We start from the raw sequence: 21570 nt of genomic DNA, 5'->3' as shown, positions 1-21570 counted from the left end.
AGCCACCAAAACGCTATTTGTAATTAAACGATATTGCATAAACACATATTGAGGATCTGATATAATCATTGGCAGCTCCACCTTTAGCCTTTTAGCTAAAATATTAGCCACAATTTTGTAAAGCCTAGTTAGAAGGCTAATATATCTGATATCTGATATACCAACTATAGCTGATTTCTTGAAAATTAAAGCGATATCCGTGGAATTTACTGCCTGAAAGAGTTCCCTCTTAACAAAAAGCATCTAACCATTTGCAACAATTATGTATTAATCATGCTCCAATATTTCTGGAAAAAGTATAATGGGAAACCATCAGGTCCAGGTGCCTTATGACCCGAAAAGCGAGAAGATGACCTTCTTAAGTTCCTGCAATATGACATCAATTTCCACTTGGTGCACTATTTCAGGCGATAGAGCTTTCAATGGTACGCGATCCATCCTAGAAGCGAACTTAACTTCAGAAGTGAAAGCCTTATTGACATGATTTACAAGAGCATTTTCTATACATCTTCAGCTACACCTGAGATAACAATACCCAGATGTCATTAGTCGTCTATTCAATGACACTCTTTTAACCACCCCATTTTGAATTTTAAGGGACAAAAATGATTGTGATCTCCATGTACAAAAAATAAATTATTTCTTTGTAGACAATCTCTTTATATATAACCTTGACTTCTTTATTCCAAGTAGCTAATGGAAGGCTTACATCCTCCACTACTCTATCTAGACTGTAATTAGCAAGTCATCGTTAAAAAAGTAACTTTTTCTACAAAGTGTCGTTTTGTTGTAATACATTTTAAACTGCATTATTTTGAAAATATAGGGAAAAAAACACATTATTTTGGTGAAAATGTTAAAAGCACGTCTTAATGAATTTTTCAAAAACAACGGTTAAAAAAAACTTCCCATTTATTGCATCCAAATTCAATATTTTTTTGGAAAGTTGTATACATTTATTCTTTTACTCCAAAGAAAACCATTTTTAAAAAGGTTCTATTTTTGTGCATCCAATTTTTAAATTTTAGAACTTGCCATCTTTATCCCTTTTATTTTCAATTTTTTTCTATTTTGAATGTTTTTGGATAAAAACGTTTTAAGAAAGTTTGAAATTCAATTCAAAATTTTCAAATTTCTATATTTATCCTTAATTCCAAAATATTAGAGGGTTTTCCGACATTTTTTTTTGATGGAAATTCATAACTTTATTAATCAACGATTAAAAAAAATTCAAAATCTGAGACGACAGTCTCAATTAAAGAAGTTCATCCTTTGGTAAGGAAGTCTGCTAAAACATTGGCCTCATGGAAGACATGCACGAAGGAGAAAAGGAAACGTCTAGACATATCCCAAATTTGTAACAAGATGGACCGAAGTTCCTAAGGTGGTTTTTCTTCCTTATTACACCACTTTATGACATTCAAAGAATCACGTTCCACCACACAATAAGACCCTAAATTTCTTGCCACAAAGAATTTTAAACCATAGAAGAGAGCCAATGATTCTACACCATTTGCAGTTTCGTCTCCCATTGGGTCTGCATAATAAAAGACAACAGATCCATTCCAATCCCTCACCACTCTTCCAAAGCCAGCAGGACCTAGATTTCCTAAAGAGCTCCCATCAAAATTAAGTTAAAAAACCCCAATTGTAGGGGGTATCCATCTCCCTTAAGGCCTATACTTAAAAGATCTTAAATAGAAAAGATTTGTTAAATTTCTCCTAACATCCACTTTAAGAATATCTTTCCCCTCTTTTGTGATTGAACATGAAAGCCAAATGGAAAAATTTTCTCCAAAATACTTTCTATAGGCAAACATATCCGTTCAAACACTCTTCTATTTCTCTCTTTCCAAACTTCCCAAAGAATCAACCCTCTTGCAATTTGCTAAATTACCACACCAGTTTTCCAACATTAAAACAACCTTTCTGATAGATTTTTTAGGTGCATATATAATTCTACATTATAAGGTCGCAACCTTATATAAATTTTTTCTTTTATTTAATATCTTTATTTCTCGCTTAATGAGGGGAAAGCAACTCAGCACGCTTTATGAAACCGTTCCTTTGGGGAGGTGATGCTAGCAAGAGGAAATACCATATTGTTAGTTGGGATAAGGTGTGCCTGCCAATCAAAGATGTTGATTTGGATGTTAGAAGATTGGCTCTCATGTATAGAATTCTCTTAACTAAATGGTGCTGACGAAACACACAAGGCAAGATACAGCCATGTAAGAAGTGTTATCTGCTAAGTATGGTTTTGATGGAGATATTTTGCTCATTGGGCATGGTACGCAAGGCAGGGTGATAGAGATATTTTGTTCATTGGGCATGGTACGCAAGGTAGGTGTGTTCCTATATTTGAAGAGTGATTGGACAACAATCAAACAAGCGATTTGTGGGGAACACCAGATGGGTGGTGGAAAAGTTGATAAAACGTGGTTTTGGAAACCATAAATGGATGGGTGAAGTAGCATTGAGATTTCATGTTCCTCATCTATATATAATTTCAAAGAATAAGATGGATAAAGTGGAGGATTTGGTTTCGGGGACAGGCATAAAACTAGTTGGAGCATAAAGTGCAATCACAATAGAGTGCTCGATGTAATTATTTATCAATTCACTTTGTTATTAAGTGCACTTAAAGGAGATTTATATTTCCCAAGATGTTGAAATAAGGTTGCATGGGAATTTGAAATTGATGGGTTTCTCTGTTAAATCATTGTACATATTATTATGTTAGGACAGGATGAGGTGGGCAAATTTGAGAAAAAGAAAGGTTTGCAAGTGACCTGATCCTCTAAAAGTAGGGGCATTCTTGTGAGAGTTGAGTTGGAACAGTCTGATTGAATAATACACCATTCAATCTCTACTGCCCAATGCTAATCGTCCGGAGGATGCTCCCTAGGGGCATGGTGAAATATGCCCCAAAGACATGATATATTTTTTTTCTTGATAAGAAATGAAATGACAACATGAAATAGCAAAATGGAATAGAAATGGTCAATTTATTAGACGGGTTCATGTAATAAGGGGCTAGACAGGAAAATGGGTTTCAAAATACGATTCACTCTCTCTCTGTCTCTCTCTCTCTCTGTATCTTTCTCACACATCAACAGGCATAAATACATGGCAAGGATATTATGCTGTTAAAGATGAAAGTATAAGACGCCAAATTTGTTACCTTTCACTGAAAAATAAAAGCAGCCAACTTTCTCCTGGATCACAAACAGTTTGCTTTCAAGCATAAACATCTAAGTTACTTTGTATCCCGTCTTCTTGTTCACTAGTCTGTACAACAAATGTGAATATTGTTGACATTTTCAGCATACATCATCACATTGTCAAGATATTTCAATACTCATGGCTAAATTTATTCTTTGTACAGATCCCTCATATTAGTCTTATGAGGAATCTCTCAAATCTGTAAAAACACAATCATCCAGGCTGCATATTTATATGAAATATTTTTGTAGGCTTTCAACACCTACCAGCAGGTCCATTGAGGCAGATAATACAGTCAATGCCTGTTAGCATGGCTGATTCAGTTTATAGACACTTCTGGTCAGTGAGAAAGCATATATAGAAAATCATAGGCATTGGTATCGGGCCAACAAAATAATTCAGCCTTCATCTAGCAGATATGCAAGGATCAATTACTATTAGGCCTTGCATTCCGAAAGCATGATGGGATGTGCAGAGTTGGACCTTTAACCTTAAGTTAGAGATAAAAATAAAAATTTGGCACGGAAATTGGGTTTTTGACAAACATCTGAGTGACGACACTTTCACAATGCTAATACATTAGTCTTAAGTCTTAACTGATATCTAAAACAGAAAAAATAACTCAACCGAAAATTGCCAAGATATATTTTGAAAGGAAAATTTGAGCGATTAGTGAATCAGACAACATCCTTGGATAAACTACAATATTATCAATGAATCAGCCTGTTATAACACCCGCTAGAACATCGCTTTTACCACGTGCACAGATGGTGTACACCAGACGAATTGCATCTAGCCACCCATCCATGGATTCCCACGTATCAGCAACCTGAAACCGCAAATTTGAGAGAATAAATTTCAGAACACAGGAATATGAGAACATAATGAAGAATATTTAATGATGACGAGGGCCAATACTATAGTGATAGTACCTCCCTCAAATCCACCAGATTGGTTGGGTGACCTACAAGGACCCAAAATCAGTCTCCTTCAGAATAACCAAAAACTTTTGATTTAAACCTCAATATGCTCCAAATCAAACTCAAACCCAAGATCCAATTTGGATCATCCATTTGATGAATGGTTCTGGGATATGGAGCTCTTTCAAAGTTCCAAGTCCTAGTTCATTTTAGATATCTCCAATTCTGTTTTTAGTTGAATGAGACTGATTTGAACACTATTTGGAGCCTTTGTGGGTCCATCACAATTGCTACAGTAATGGCCAGAGGTTTATTGGACTAAACACACACACACACACACACAACGAAAGAGAGAGAGAGAGAGAGAGAGAGAGAGAGAGAGAGAGAGAGAGAGAGAGCTAACAGACTAATCGCCATCCCAATTGGACATGATCGTCAGATTGTGTTCGAATTTTTATTTATTTTTTACATATCAGATTGCCATAGAACTTTGGAGATACATGGGCCTCAATTAGATGCACCTAAAGAAAATAATTCAAACAATAAAAATAACCAAAATACCCCATGAATGTTGCCAGGCTTTTTTGACCAACTTATTTTCTGGTAATAACTCTATATTTTTTATTGTGGGTGTACCGAGGTGAGATCTGCATGCGCTCAAAATTCTGAGTCAATTTGATTCGGTAGATCTATGAGATGACTATAGTGGCCGTCTGATGGAATTTAGACAGTGATAAGTCTGAGTAAATGCGATAGAAATTCACTCATGGGCAACTTTTAAGTTTTGCTCTCTCTCTCCCTCTCTCTCTCTCTCTCTCTCTCTCTCTCGAGATATATATATATATATATATATATATATATATATATATATATCGGGAAAAGATGGGAACAGCCCACCAGCTGATGGCTACATCAATGGCCCAGATTGAATCTGGGCTTATCCAATGGTCACGATTGCATTTCCTGTTCAAATTTTAGTTTTTTCTTAAAAATCCAAATTACTTGAAATTTTGAGCATCTATTCTTTAAAATAGGAGAATCTAATAAAATATTTAAAGAATAATTCGCAAAAAAACTGACCAAAATACCCCTAAAACTTTTAGGGGTATTTTGGTCAATTTATTTTTTTTACGAATTGTTCTTTTAATATTTTTATTAGGTGTGCCTTGATGAGAAGAGTGGACGCCTAAAATTTCATGTGATTTAAATTTGTAGAAAAAAATAAAATTATATTACGAAATACAGTCGTGACCGTCAGATCGGCCCAGATTCAATCTGGGCTGTTGGACTTACACTATAGCTCTCAACTAGAGCACTGTTCCCAGCTTTTCCTATATATATATATTTATCAAGATTTTGTGAGCTGTACTCCAGATGGCTTAGATTTAACCATCGGTCATCAGCATTCACCGATAGGGACGAGGTTTGGTTTCTCTTTTAGAATATTTCTTTTTTATTTTTTCAGGTGCACCTAGGTGAGGCTCACAAGTCCCCAGAATTTCAGGTCAAATCAGATTTACAAAAATAAAATTGAAAATGAAACAGTTCCATGCCAGCTGGTCATCGGATCTGTTAAAGTTTCGCCTGAGCCTCTGGCCTATACTATTCTGCACTCCAGGCAGCTCACTGTCCCTTTTCCCTATAATGATTTCGAAAACTCAGGAAACTAGTGCCACCCTTGCTTCCATTTGTTCACAGTTATCAAGAAGTTTCTAGTACCATGCTAATGGATGTGCAATACATATGAAAACAATGACGCACAACTCAAAGAGTACTACCGAATTATGAAAGCCAAACTCACTCTCCTTTCTCTTTTCTGGAGGAAAAAAGAAAAAGGCGGATGTTCAAGACTGACAGGGGAGTAAAAGAGAATATTTACCATGTATAATGGCCCACCTATTGTATCAATACAAAGGCCCGTTGCTGGAGGTAATGTAAGATCTGCACATGCTGATATTGATGTTATATCCAGAATATCAACTTTGATGAGAGGTTTTTCAATATGTGTGGTGCTTGTTAACATGGCTGAAGGACTCTGTGTGGATTGCTTTGGCTCACCCCTGCTTACCTGTCAATGGTAGTCTTTTTAATTATCCACATGTATTATCAAATAATTAATATATATATAGAGAAGTACATGGCAGTCACTAAAAGACTCCAGGGTCTCCCATTTCTTTTCCCTGACAATCTTAATATATCCTTCCTATCCTGTACATAATCCTCACATTGGATATGTTCCTTAAAGCCATTATTGACTACCAAATGTTTCATATGCAAACCCTCCCTTCTTAAGTTCCATCATCCTGGTTTAGTTTGATACCTGGGTGCAGGAAAAGAGGGGACAGTGGGAAAATACATCCTACATGTAAGAGCTGTTAAATAATTTGCATTAGCTTTGATGGGATTTTGGTATATCTGTAATTGCCATCTAGGTACACATTAATCTTTTGAAATCATTCCACACTCTTAAGTTATATATGCTTCAAAATCAAGTATTTCTTCAGCACATTCACATAATAGGATAGTAGTAGTTCTGGGCAACTTTTAGTAATACATATATTTAAAGGAAAATTGTTTCAAGCGGGAAACTGACAGTCCAAATGTTTTCTTAATAGAATTATTATTTTAAATTTTTAAAATTTATTTATTTTTTCATATTCATGATCTTTCTGTTAGAGATTATATGTCCTTAAAAATTAAGTCTTAAAATCCATCTCAAAAATAGATTTATTAAGAAGCCTGCATTTCTTCATATGCGAGCTTGGCCGCATAGAAACTGGGTCCTATATTTAAATGGCAATTTATTGGAATCTAAAGGACTCAACAATGAAGAAAGGGGACTATGGGGACCTTGTCGTTTAACAATTTTGGCAATGTGAATGAAGTCGAAGTCAATTTGAAGTTTCTGAAGACCTTATCTACCATAGTCTCTTGAAACACATCAGATTCTCATGAATGACATGTCAAAAAGAAGAGTCTGAAAATCACAGAGATCCAGAATGAGATGCAGATTCATCTTTGGTTGTCTTGACATATTCTCATAGTCGTAATATTTGGATCCACCCTCTCTCCCAAGGCAGAGTATTAATATACATTGTCGTTGAGTTGTCAGAACCGGTGGCTTCAACTCAACCTACTCATGACATACGGATTGTTCAATTCCTAGCCTTTTCCTTCAAACCGAGTAGACTTCTAAAGGATACACACCATCCAAATAAAATGACTTTAACATGCCATTGCATGATTCCAAGGTTCAATAATTCCTATACACACTGAAGTATCAGGAATCCAAATTGGGTTCTGTAACATGGAAAGCCCATGTATTACCAGCTAGTGTTTGCATTTGGGACAAGAAACTTAGCTCCCCATTAATGTCTCAAAACAACTTAGCTCTCCATCCATTAAATTTCTGATAGGTTTCCTATATGCAAATGTGGATATGACAACCTCATGCTCACTTCTGCTGATGCCTCCTAGACAGTGCTACTAATCGCATCGAGAATGGAATTTCCACAATTACTGCAAAACCTTCTGATAACATTTGAAAATAAGAATTCCTACTCTGCCGTTACAATCATTAAACAAAATGATGAAATGATTCTGTTGAATCATTCGAATAATTAAATGCTTTGGACCCAAATACATTACCTATGATGGAAATAAACATGTTAGTAACAAAACCTTCCTCAAAAAGGCAAAGCATAAACTACATAAGCAATATATTGATTTTCTTCCCCAGCAACGGGTTCGATGTGGTAACATCGACCTTTATAACGATCAAGGCTGGTACGTCCATCGACCCACACAGTTGTCTATGTACCAGTGGAAGATTCAGCAGCTACTACATCTCTTGCTTCCTCAGGTGGGAACTCCAAGTTGAGGAGTTACTCGGAATGCTGCCAAGATCTCAGTAACTACGGTTTCACAGTCAGGAGTATAATAAGTCAATCTATAATCTTTAACACCAGCTTTGAATCCAACACTTGCTTTAGTTTCTGTTTTTGGAGACATAAGTCCCTCCCTACAACTCATGAAGTAAGAATTCTCACAAGGACATGGTCTACTCGAAAGCAAAAGAAAAAAAGAAAAAGCATAGTAGCATGCAATGCAAATTCGAACACGATCAATTAAGCGGCCCAAGCAATTACAGAATAGAAGTCCAAAAAGGGCATTGAAAATAAAGAGAACAGAAAACACTAGCTCAACATCAGATATTTCTCACCAAATATTAGAAATTGCTGTACATCAAGTACTTGGTGTTCATTTTTAATTGGTGGTGCCATGAAGGGTGAATAAAAACAAAAGCTGAACTGATTTATAGAGAGTCACATGACAGACAATACAATAGTACATATGGAAAATTTGTAGTTACATACATGCTCTCGCTTGACAAGTGAAGCAAAATGACATGCAGGATAAAGGCTCAATCATAAATAGAGACTATGTAGCTTCCATTGAATTAAAAAAGATTGGATGCAAACTTACTGTTCACATGACATGATTGCGTATGGGTATGTAGTATGGACTGCTTAAAAACAACTAAATGGTCAAAATAACATTCCCCCTTCACTCAATGCATATCATCCATCTTACAGGAGTAGGACTACAAGAAGTAATTTAGAGAGAACAGCAATGCGACAGAAAGTTTTACCTGTTGAAGGCATTCATGGTTCAAAACAAATTGGGATCTCTTCCAATCATTATGGGGGGCAAATGGGTTCCCTGTAGGTGGTGAGGTCAAATATCCCACCTTTATGTAAGGCAAAGGAAGCTGCCAAACAGTTAACTGCATTAATGAAGCAACAAAGACAGGCATAACTTGACATAAAACTAAAATAGATTATCCATGCAAATTCGCACATTTTTGTTCTGGAAATAAAAAATATTTCATCCCTTCATCTAGGTGATGCATTTCAACAACAAATCCTATAATCTGCCTCACTGGCTTGATCAGTATGTAGCAATGCAAAAACTCCTGAATATTCTGAACTTAGCTTGAGTAGAAATCAAGAATGCGCGAGGTTCAGAATTAGGTAAAAAAAAAGCTAAGCATGCATTTAATAGGAAGTCCTTGAGAATTTCCAAGAGAGATAACTGATCGGGAAAATAGAATTTCCAAGAGAGAGATTCCTCATATAAAAAGATACAAGCGAATGGGATACATATATGGGCATCTTTTTGGTGTCCAGATGAACCACATATAGGGTAGCAAGAAACTAACATATAGTGTAGCAAGAAACTAAGGTAACTAAATACTATAAAGATGAAAAGGTCATAAAAAATATTAAACATTACAACATAGATGCAGTATTTAATTCTTTTTGTCAGTATAATTTCAGGAAACTATAATGAGACAAATAAGATACAAGACAAATGATTCTTGTTCTCAATAGTAGAAATTTCAACATTGAGAACAAAGAACCACGTGTATAGCAATCAATATTTCCCATATCTATTTTATGTGTAGTGGAGTATTTCAAGTTTGCAGCCAGTAGTATAACACCTAAAAGTCCAAGGACATTGTAGAACCTGGAATTTCAGGAAATGAAAAACTCTAAAATCTCAAGAATGAAGGTGAATTTTAAGACACACAGATAAAGCTCCTCTTTCAGTCAGTATAAACAAAACTATGACTAAAGTACATGATACTAAAACCTTGTGGCATGTCTATTTGCTAAATGTGGATAACTTCTACGCATGATTATTAAGCATTATTAATAGCATCTGGGGATTACATCTAGAGCTCTTTCCTTTTTTTTGATTGTACATCTACAGCTCTTTCAGTAGCTTGATTCATATGTTGCTATTGATTCCAATATCAATGTATTAAAACAATACAAAATCATGAAAATAAAGATTAATTATGCAGGAAAACCAATGGAAGGTTTTGCATAAGAATAACCATATTTTAAGAATAACCAGCAGTTTGCTCTATATTGAGTCAAGTCACTGACCATCGAACAAACAAGCCTCACGGCACTGCGGTAAACCTACATGACAAAGAGTTCATCTAAAGTTAGCTTGTGCTATCAGAAGAGAGCAAGATATGGTATATTGGTAAGAAGTATGTTTTGAAACTGTTTGATTAAGCTGCAGAATAATATGCATACCAGTGAAAGCTCTTAGGCATTTAAATGTCTTACTTTTGTATTTGCATTTATGTACAATAGAAATCCTTAAAATATTAAGAATGAAAAAACCAGAGGAAAATAAAATCCCAGACGAAATGAATATACTGAAATCCTTCCATTCCATCTACATGAATCACATAATTACATAAAGATCTGCATTAGATAGAAGTGAAGTGGACCAAGGTGTGGCTCATACAGTGAGGGGAATGCTTACACTTAATTAAGTCCAAAAACACAAATAATAAGCTAAGTGAATTCTACACAGAGAGTTCACGTGTGACATACCCTTTCGAATAAATTGATCCACCAAGTTACCATCAACAATAACATACCCTTTCGAATAAATTGATCATTTCCGATCAATTTCTATGACTTCAAACATCTCAGAAGTTGTCAGGTAGCAGGGCATTTGTCCTGAGGCAATTGGAAAACATTCACACAGATCCCCACAAAAATATACAAAACTGCTGATGAAGCTCAGAATTCGACCCATGTGAGATGTGTCACAATTGTGGGAAATATGTGTTACGTGACAACAAATCAAATAATTCTACACAGTGTAAGTGTGAATGCCAAAATCTAGTTAATCATAACCATTAAAGTGAAAATAAGGAAATTTAATTGTTTTATATTGCTAAATAAAATCAAGTAAATTAGATTTCGATTGTAAACATAGGTTCAGGATTCATGATAAGATGTGACAAAGTTTTACGCTGGCTGCCTACCAAACGCAAGCCACCTCCTTACTGGGCCTTTGGACACGTTAAGGGGAAGTTTAAGGTCCTCACCCTTATTAGACCTAGTATGGATCTCCTCGTCTAATCGACGCTCACAGGATAAAGTGAGCACCATCAATCACAAAAGGCATGATAATGGGATCCACAACTGCAATTGAAGAAAGGGTATAAAAAAACACATTTTTTAAGGAAAATTTACTGTATTGTATCTAAAGTACGAGTTTAGCTACAAGCTCTGGCCCTTATACAATTCTTCCTCTCTCTTTTTTTTTTTTTCTTTTTTTTTTGGGGTAAATCAGTGGGGGAGAATGCCCCCTACCCGTTTTTATTATACGATTCTTCCTATTAAGGACAATTAGCACAACCGATCCAACAATTACATGGTACGAATCCCTGGATAGGGTGGGATTGTAACAAAATTTCAGGTCCCTCCTTTGCAATTGCATCTGCTGCTGCTTTGGCCTCCCTCTACATGTGCTTAAAGGTAACATGAAGGTGCTTCCTGATGGCACAAATTTCATCAAAAATCGGTTCCAGCCTCCATAGGGAGGAAGGAGACTTTGAGCCCAAGAGATAACATTCTTGGAATCCCCTACCACAGCAAAAGATAGCTTCAGACGCAATCCAACAGTTCTATACCTTGTAGAAGAACCTGTGCTTTAGCAAACATGCAGCATCACCCTAAAAAGAGATCAACATTTGGGACATGCTGTCTCAGAAGATGGCCCAACCCCTGTTGGGCCAAGGTTGCCAACCTTGACAACACTGAGCTCTGGAGGGACCCCAATGACTGGGTCACATAATTGTCAATGGCTTGTACCCAGGGATTGCGCTCCAGTTTTCATCAGAATCTGCTCAAGCCCAGCAACTAAACTATTTACGATTCTAGGCCAAAAATCACAGTAGAGATGATATGATCCTTAAACCTTTCTATCCGAGACTCATGACCTTCAAAGGCCGTTCCAACCAAATGACCCAAAACATGGCCAAAAGGGTGGCGTTCCATGGGAAAAGACCGGAGGAAGAGAAAAGGGGCCAAAAAATTCCACAAATAGTTGTTGGGCTGTTTGGGGCAGCACCCAAAGTTCATCAAATCATCAGACCGTGGAGGACCAGATGGTGCCCAAGACTAAATAACAAATGAAGAGATGACTGATAGCTTCTTCTTCCCTAGACATTGCACAGTGGTTAGGCATGTGGACACCTCTTGCTGTAGCTGGTCAGTTGTGAGGACTCTCTTTTGTGAGAACCAGCCACTTGAACGCCTGGATTTTTTAGGGGAACTAGGAGAACCAAGCTTTAGAGGCTATTACCAAAGGGTTATTTTCCGAGTTTGCATGTCTGAAAGCTAGGTAGAAAGAGCTTACTGAGAAAGAACCAGGGGTGACAGGAACCCAGAACATCTTATTGCGCTCTCCATTCTTAGTAATCTAGGTGGAAAGAGTTTACTGAGAAAGAACCAGGGGTGACAGGAACCCAGAACATCTTATTGCGCTCTCCATTTTCAGTAAGCTAGGTCGAAAGAGCTTACTGAGAAATTTTTTTTTGAACTTTGAGCTTAGCCAATGAAATAAATGCAGCCACCCAATTTCACATTCAATTGTCTAGATTAACTGTGACCGACCGCCTTGTATCAAAAATAAATTGAAGTAGGTGGCTTAAGTGGAGGGTTGTTGCTCCTCCTTCGACTTTTCTCATCGAAAACATTTACATGGAAGACCAACATATCAAATGATTACTATGTAACCCCTATCCACGCATGGTATTTGTATAGGAAATGTATACAAAGAGATATTTATTTTGGGAATAATGATCCTATGAGACCCCCCCACACCCATGTGTGTAGGACCCCAAAGGATAACCATTAAATTTAGCACAGATCTCTAAAAAAATCAAGTCCCACACCCAAATTCAGGCAAAAAACCGATTGGTTCTGGGGGTTTATTGGCTGGTTCTCGATTTTGAGGGGAACTGGCAGGTCTCCAACAATTCTTAATTTCGATCAGCCCTTTTTTAAACATTGGTGCAAGCAAACCAAGCAATCAATAATGCTGAACCAATTGATAATAAAGAATTAATGAAAAAAGAGGAAAATAAAGAGCAGAGAGAGATAGAGAGAGTTGAAATGCCTCAAAGGAACGAAATTTAAATGATTACTAACCATAGTCACTGATGAAAACTCATAACCTAAGATGTAATTAGGCAAATACTAAAATTAAGCTGCAATTATAAGCATCCACAATGCATACAATATGACGCTTAAACACACTTAAGGGAAGAGGCTTGCAAGCGTAAGCAAAAAATTTGCACATTATAGATGATTAGATTCAGTTTAGAAGATATAAATATAATCTAAGCACAGTCAGCCCAGCCTTAGAAAACTAAAATAAGTTCTGGGGGCCGGGCTACCATGGCCACAATGTTTGGCCTCGGCCTAAGCTGGGATATGGCCAGCCGAAGTGGAATTGACATGATAACCTAAAACAGGGCTAGGCCCCTTTGACATGTCGGCACTATAGGGAGCCAATGCCCCAAGCCAGACTGGCAGCCAGCCCGTTGCTTGTCCTGGCCCTCATTGTTGAGCCCTTTTTATGTTGATTCAAAAGGATGTATAGTCATATGAGCCAAAGGAGCACTCCTACAAAATAGCCACATGAGCCAAAGGAGCACTCCTTACAAAGTATTCAGAAATCAAAGACAATGGTGCTGTTTCTGAACGCTTAAATATTCAATTGAACATGAGTTTCTTGCCAAAGACTTAAAGAAAGGGGAGAAAGAGAGCTGAGATTCAGTATTTAATGTTCAAAAGAGAAAAATGCAAGAGCCTCATGATACAACACCTTATGCGACGTTTCATGCTCAGACTGAAAGATCCTCACGACAGTACCGAACAGTACTTTTGTTCAATGCACAAAATGCAGTACCACACACGAGAAGAAACAATCATCCAGCCAGTCTCCAATGGAACGACCTGATAAAAAGGGAGCAGAGAATTGAATTAACAGCAGCAACTCATAAAGAAAAGATAAAGCGAGGTGACCAGCATGATATAAATGCCCAGTAAAGCGTTCTTGGAAACCTATGTAAATCCACTTACTCAAAATTACCAACTTATTGATGACAATAAAAAAGTTACCATTTTCACCATTGTAGGTGGAGTGATGAACAATATCTTTTTATTGTCCCAGTTTTTTTTTTGATAAAGGTTAACATTGTATTACTGGGAGAGAGTTACAATGGAGAGTATTACAAGTAAGAGAGAGTCCAAGATCACCCTATGAGAGGGTAACTCAGTAAAAAATAGGCTTATTTTTTTTTCTTTTTAAATCCACACGTTTAAAGCCATACTGGCTTAACCATGTTACACTACCATGTCACAGTTGAGACTTAAAAAATGCATTGTTTGGACAGCGCATATCTCATTTGACGGGAGATAGAAATACTTATTGCTTTGCTGAGTAGATATAGGTGACTGACCAACATGGAGAAAAGAAAATTTTCACCTTGTGGTAAATCTCAGTGTGAAAAAGTCAGTTATCCTACTTGTCATATGTGATGGATTCACTTGATTATCAGGACATTTGGTATTATGAATGTGCCCAAATTGCATGCTACAGGATTAACATGTGAAATTGTTTTCTATGTCATTTCCTTTGTTTTAGGTACGTAACATGATCCATTTTCTAAGAAAGGAAAACAAATCAAGTGACACAGCATGCAGACATACAACATTGTTTTTGTTAAGAATGCCCAGAGCACTTAATAGAAAGTTGGAATCGATGATGAAGCACTTCCTTTGGAGTGAGTCATCTAATGGCAGAAAGTTTCATCTTGTCAAATGGGAGAAGTGAATCTTTCCAAACAGGCAGGGAGCCTTTGAGTCAGAAGGCTAATATTAGTAATGACGCATTGTTGACGAAGTGGTGGTGGAGAGTGGTTCAATACACTAAGCAACCTTGGACCAACTTTGTCGAATCGAAGTATGGCGTGGATGAGGAACAGAGATTGGTGAAGAAAATGAACAAGCATGCCCCTGCCTTTCACATTTGGACGGCCATTTTAACCAATCTAGAGATTTATTTGATTGCTATAGCAAAGTCTTGATGGGGGATGGTGCAAGCACAAGTTTTTTGAATTCCAAGTGGCTTGGGAATGGACCACAACATCCTCAGTACCCAGTCATCTAACAGGGAGAAACACTTGAAAATGTGGGACTCCATTTTAGGAGGCCTTTCCAATTGGGTGTGGGAAGTAACTCTATGCTTTAGAAAGGGTGAATGATGCGGTGGCCAACCAGTATATCCATCTATTGGAGGCCCTGAACTCAGATTTTTATTTTCCAAGTGAAGCAGATGAGATCATTTGAGAACTCACCCTCCTGGGAAGCTTCACTGTCAAATCCATGTTAAACTCTGTCAAGATAGATTATTCTCAGTCTACCCCGGTATACAGAGGTTCTGGAAACCGAAGATCCCTCAGAATGCCGCATTCCCATGGTTAGTGTTGAAAAATAGGACTTTTTGGTGCTCAAGCCCTAGCTCAAATATTACATTAACTTACATCTCTTAAGTGAAATAAAACATATTTCAAAGGTAGCATCTACAAGGCATTAATAGACAATAAAATAGGGTCATGTGGGAAGCACAAAGGTTGCAAAGGACCAAACTGCTAAAGCATGTGTGTAGAAAGTCAGTAATCCCATGTTTGGTATTATTGTGCTCAAATTGCATGTTCCAATATCAGCATGCGGAAGTGTACTTTTGTACTTCATTTCCTTTGTTTTTAGTACGTAACATGCTTAATTTCTAAGAGAGGAAAATGCATCAAGTTGCACAACATACAGATAAACAAGTTCTATTGAGTAAAAACATGTTTTCTTCTCCAAGTTCACCCTTATAAAATGCACATATGATTATTCATGTAAAAAAACTTATCAGAAAAATTAGTAAAAATCTCCACAAAACAAATAGAATCCATACCAAACTTTACATGATAGATTGCAGAGGGGTGATAAGTCACAATGATTTAGACAAATAGATAAACAAACAAGATCAATGTAAGCACGAGGAGAAGATTAGACATCTTGTCATCATTATTATCAGTAAAAAGAGTAATCAGGAGAAAAACAATCTTGTGCATAATGATCACATTAAATTGGTATAGAATAAACGGATCAACTTTCATAATTACAAGTCCATAACAAAGAAAAAACCCATTTTAATTATATGGGATTGTTTTATGAAAAGTCAAACATATCCAGGCTCAATTAGAAGTTGCATGCTGTTACAACCATGAGATATACATGTAATACAAAGAATGAATTCTCATGTGATGTTAAAGCCCATGTCACAAGTCCATAGCAATGTAAATTATATGAGTTAGTTTATGAATTCTGTAGATATCCATCAGAAGTCCATAGCAATGTAAATCATATGAGATGGTTTAAGAATTCCATCGATCTGTATCAATGTTAAAAGACTGAGCTCGGGATCAGGACTTGGCCCCTGGCCGAGCCAAATAACTCTAACAAGTTCAAATGGACTCATCAAAATCATGCACAAGCCCATAAACAACTTAAATTACCCAAAAATTCAACAAAAAAGTTTAAAAGAATTAAAAACCAGTAAAAAGCAGAAGTTATAAACATCATTAAAAGCCTCTAAAAGATAAAAAAAACAAAAACGTATACAAAAAGGAGGATTATGAAAAAAAAAAAATTATGGCAAGAAATAATTCAGAAAAATCCAAAAAAACGGGAAACAGAAAATTAGAGCATATAAATGTAAAACCCCTAATTTATTGGTTTTAAGACGACAAATAAGATTAATGGTCTTATAGACCAAATATGAATTATTATAGTTTCCATGTCTTTTGCTGCAAAACCCAAATACATCTACGATGACTTTTTACTCTAGAGAATTATAAGTCCATGACCAAATTACCAATGTGTAACTATATTGGATTATTTGATACCATCAACCAGGTACTATTCTCTTTCATTAGAAAGAATGTATTCTTTGAGTATTGCTTAGTCGAGTAGCAAGTCAAAGCAAACAAACAAAAACTATGCAAAAATGAGAGCATTTTGGAAAATACAGGCTTTCAGAATCATTCACGTTTGTATGCTCATAAAAAAGCAAAAGATACATCCATGGGCTAAGAGTGCAAAAGGAGTAACACTGGGTTGGAGAGATTTTTTCTCATTCATCACCAGGGTTGCTCTTTTCTTTATTTTTTCGTCACATCTAAGTTCAATATTCTAGCAAGGAAAACAAACCAACATGTAAAGGACAAGCAAAAAGCGCAACAAGCAAAAAGGCCAAAGTGTGCCAAGAAATTAAAAGAATTTTTTATAGAGAGAAACCCTTTATTCTTCTGCAGAGGAGAAAACAAACCAAACCAATAAAAAATTTCATAGGGATCTTATAGATCGATTTCTGAAGAATTGATATCAAATGAGGGATGTGCACAACTTTGGGCATTTTATTAATCATGTCACTTTAATCCCATTGCGAAAAAAAAAAAAAAGAAAAAAAAAAAGAGAAAATTACAAAAACCCCCCTCAAGTATACTATCTATGCAACTTACCCCCAACCAACCTTTACTCTCACTTTGTTTTCCATAACCATCTTTTCTCGCAAAACCCCCGATCCAAAACAAAAAAAAAAAAAACTAAACTGCTGCCCCCTCTTTTTCTTCGTGGCTTTTACCCGCTGACTCTTTTCTCGTGGATTTTACCCACGACTCGCGCTTCGGCAGTTCATTTAAACGCTCCGGCAATGAAGACACACACTCCGGCACTACAAGGACTCGCTCCAGCAGTACACCTTCTGGAGCCATAGCGCTCCGGCGGTTGAATAGGTCACTCTGACACATGCTCTGGTAGTATATACGCTACTTGGGACCGTCAATTGACCCTTTTTTTTTATATAGGAAATGATATTTCCGTCCAAAAAATAACAGCTTTTTACCTTTAGGGGGTGGGGGTTTTTGCGAGGGAAAGTGATTGTGGGAAAAAGTGAGAGAAAAGGTTAGTTGGGGGTAAGTTGTCTTGAGGGGTTTTTTGTAATTTTTTCAAAAAAACTAAAAAAAAAAAACCTACAAAGAAAGAAAGGAACTCACAAGAATCGATCAGAACATTTATTTGAAAAAGTAAACCATTTAAAAAAATTGAGGTTAGTAATCCAAGAAAAAGAACTAGATGGATGGATTATCTACAAAATAATGAATAGCCTCTATTTAGAAAGAGAGAGTTTATTGAATGCAGAGGAGTACCATTGATTGATTCTGATAAGGGCGCGACCAGAGGATGCGTTCTACAAATCTCCATAAACCCTTTTCCCTTCTCTACAAATCTTCATCAACAATTTTCCTATCTCTATATAACCGAACTCAAACAGTGGAGATGTGTTGCACTTTGAAACGGTCTTTACTCACCTGAAGCTCTCTTTAATCGGCTAACAAATCAATCTATCTCCCATGTCCGAAAGATACAACTCTTCAAGGGTGAAGAGGTATTGGAAGCCTTGAGGCAACCCCCTAAATATATAATCTTTGGAGGCATAGGCATAGGCATAGGCATGGCTCTGTCCTCCACTTCTTCCCATTCTTCTAAATAGAGTATTTGAAGTTTAGGGAAGGCAGCAGCGTCACATTTACCTCCTATGCGCTTGCCAACATAAGAGTTGTAGGTTAAATGGAGGTACATGAGATTGGGCAGGGTTTGAAGGACAAGGAAGGGGTCATGTGGGCATTGTATAAGACTAGTTTAGAGAGGCATGGGAGAGATTCAACCCCAAACCAATTGGGTAGGTTCTCGATTGGCAGGCAACAATCGAGTTCTAACCTTTCAAGAGCGGTCGGAGGTGATGGGTAGAAAAGCTTCCGATTCCATGGAATCTATGCGCAAGCAAAGCAACGCAGTGATGGATTCCCACAGCTCCACCACCCCATATAAGACTAGTTTAGAGAGGCATGGGAGAGATTCAACCCCAAACCAATTGGGTAGGTTCTCGATTGGCAGGCAACAATCGAGTTCTAACCTTTCAAGAGCGGTCGGAGGTGATGGGTAGAAAAGCTTCCGATTCCATGGAATCTATGCGCAAGCAAAGCAACGCAGTGATGGATTCCCACAGCTCCACCACCCCATCTTGGCTCCTCTCTAAGCAAATATATAATTTTCGCAAATGTTCGAGGCACCCCAATTCTCTAGCAATGCTTGAGTCACCTGCTTGCATATATACTTTAATGTTCGGAGTTCACTGAAATTCCTCATTCCATTTGGAGCCATCACGGCACGGCACGGCACCACCAAATGAATAATTAGAGAAATAAAAATACCTCAAGCTTTTTAGTTTTGAGATTTCCCTTGGGTGTTCTCCTCCGAATCCCCCCAAGTCTAATGTAGACTTGCAAACTTGTCAAGTTCCCCAAAGCGTTTGGGACCTTCTCAAGTCCTGTATCTCTTAGTCCATCATACCTCAAGTGAACTAGGTGTCCTACTTCATTTTGGAAGGCACTCAACCTTAGTACCTTATAGATCCAAAACCCTCAAATATTTAGAGCTAGAAAACAATCGACTCAAATATGAGGGTGATAATGTTTCTGAACCGAATAGTAAAAATGTTCGAAGACAGGACACTTCCTTCATGGTAGGTACACTTGAAGCATCGTTTTGAATAGCGATGTGCCGGGTTTTATCGGCAAATTTCTTATTTTTGTCATCGCAAAATGTTCCAAACATCTAGCTTTTGTACCACATCATGTATGCGGATTGTTTTAACATGCCCAGTTGTACCAAATTTCACGAGCTTCGATCCAACAACTCTTTGAAGTAATCGGCAGCGACTTCCGTCTCTGTTATTCCTCTCTTTCCTTCTATAAATCCCTCCGCAACCCAAAGCCTAATCAATTTGAAACGAGGAATTTCATAGTCCTCTGAGAACAAACAACAATATAAGAAAATCCCTGTAACTCAGCATCAAAATACCCCTCACATCTTTATGCTTGTGCAATTCCCATACAAGACTGCGGCAAACCTTTTCCCAAGCATGTATTGCTTTGGGTGCTCTCGACATCATACTTCCCATGGTGACAATGGCGAGGGGAGTCCATCACATTCCTTAACAATTAGCCTCTCGACATTCTCCAACTCTCAAGGATATAAGTTATCATTTTCCCTCCAAAATGCCTTCTTGCGGAAGAGGGTCAATCTGCTTTCGTTGTATAAATCAGGAAATACACTATGTACCTCCCTCCACACATCATCTAACACCACAAGATACCTCCTATTGTCTAAACATGAATGATTCATCCCTTTCATGCTCTTTATCAAATCTTGCCATTCAAAGTCTCTATTTTGTTAAACGATTGCGAGACTGTGACCCAAGCACGACAAACAAAATGTTTCTTAAAAAAGTCAGCATTGTAAATTCTATTAGCAAGCGCTAGTCTTGCCTAACCCAACCCATGCCCAGGATGGAGATTACCTTGAGTCGCGGATCTCCGTCTGCTAGCCATCCTTTGAGTTCTTCTACTTTCTTTTCGATTCCAACAAAATGCGCTTCCTCTACCAAAGAGGAAATTGTTGATGGAGATTCCCTTGTTGCAGTCAAGTCATGGCATTCAAACTGCTCGCTTCACCATCCTCTCTTTGGAGGTCAAGTCGATTCTTCCTCATGTCCATGGCATTGACACGAGCTTCCACACCTTATTGTGCTACCAAACTGATGATTGATTTTGATTTCCTCAATAAATTGAAGCAGAGTGACCAAGCACTCCATGCATCGCATTGGCTGCTGCAATTCTAAAGTCACCTTCCTCCAAATGAGTTCGCTGAGGGCATCCTCAGCATCATAGAACACAGTTCACACTTGACGAACCCAAACATCCACCCCTTCTTTTCTCTCTTTTTCTTTATCGGCCCTCTTTAGGAACACTCTCGTGCCTTCGATCTCATCTTCGATCCATCCTACTTGATCTTCCACTCCAGAAAAGAGCTTCAATTCGCCACTGAGCAGTCCTCCAATTTTTTTTAAGAGATATATTGTTGCGGTCTCTGCCATTTCTCCTCTCTCACTAAGATATACTGAGGGAAACAACGGCCTCTCTGCCTCTCTCTCTCTCTCTCTCTCTTTCTCAGAGTGAGAAACAGTGAATGAGTCTCATCACTTACACTTTCTTTTGCCCTGTGGTCATTTATCGTTGAGCATCAGAGAGCCGACAATATACTGTGGAGTGTGGAGTGTGGAGTGTGGAAAATTTTGGACCGATTATTCAAAAGTAAGGCTTTTCACTCTGGATATTGGTTGGCTTCACAGGTGTGATTCATTGGATTTTGAAGGCCTTATTCAAACTTATGCCCCACTTTGATTTATCAGCCATGTATGTTGAAGGGGAAAAGTTTATATAGAACCAAGGTTAGAGACTACCACAAAAATTTCATTAGAATAGGTTGTTTCGATGTTTAAATATCCTCAAATTGACAATCACGACTTTGTCATGATGTATGGAGATGAGAAAAAAATGGATTTTAAGTTTCGATAATAATATATTTTG

At 37.4% G+C, this 21570-nt stretch overlaps 1 protein-coding gene across 13 annotated transcripts; it reads right to left on the bottom strand.

Annotated features, from left to right (window-relative positions):
• Positions 1 to 229: 229 nt before the first annotated feature.
• LOC105421032 (protein HLB1-like) lies at positions 230 to 21387 on the bottom strand. 13 transcript variants are annotated; one of them, XM_088847745.1, is made up of 10 exons: positions 18289 to 21387; positions 13854 to 13984; positions 10562 to 10690; positions 10100 to 10135; positions 8797 to 8916; positions 6042 to 6213; positions 4158 to 4189; positions 3982 to 4054; positions 3185 to 3291; positions 230 to 520 (listed from the first exon to the last, which is right to left on the bottom strand). In XM_088847745.1, the coding sequence occupies exons 3-9, from the start codon at positions 10604 to 10606 to the stop codon at positions 3287 to 3289; spliced, it is 483 nt and encodes a 160-aa protein (XP_088703871.1). In that variant the 5' UTR covers positions 10607 to 10690; positions 13854 to 13984; positions 18289 to 21387; the 3' UTR covers positions 230 to 520; positions 3185 to 3286. The 13 variants fall into 13 exon arrangements, with proteins under 13 accessions (XP_088703871.1, XP_088703873.1, XP_088703877.1 ...); XM_088847747.1 differs by lacking the exon at positions 4158 to 4189 and having other exon boundaries at positions 6025 to 6213; XM_088847751.1 differs by lacking the exon at positions 10562 to 10690.
• Positions 21388 to 21570: the final 183 nt, after the last annotated feature.

Source organism: Amborella trichopoda, chromosome 9 (assembly GCF_054954075.1).
Source record: "Amborella trichopoda isolate Santa Cruz 75 chromosome 9, AtrichopodaSantaCruz75HAP2 v2.0, whole genome shotgun sequence".
In the NCBI taxonomy this organism is placed as follows: domain Eukaryota; kingdom Viridiplantae; phylum Streptophyta; class Magnoliopsida; order Amborellales; family Amborellaceae; genus Amborella; species Amborella trichopoda.
The sequence above is the reverse complement of the archived record's forward strand: the minus strand, read 5'-3'. Positions and strand labels throughout refer to the sequence as shown.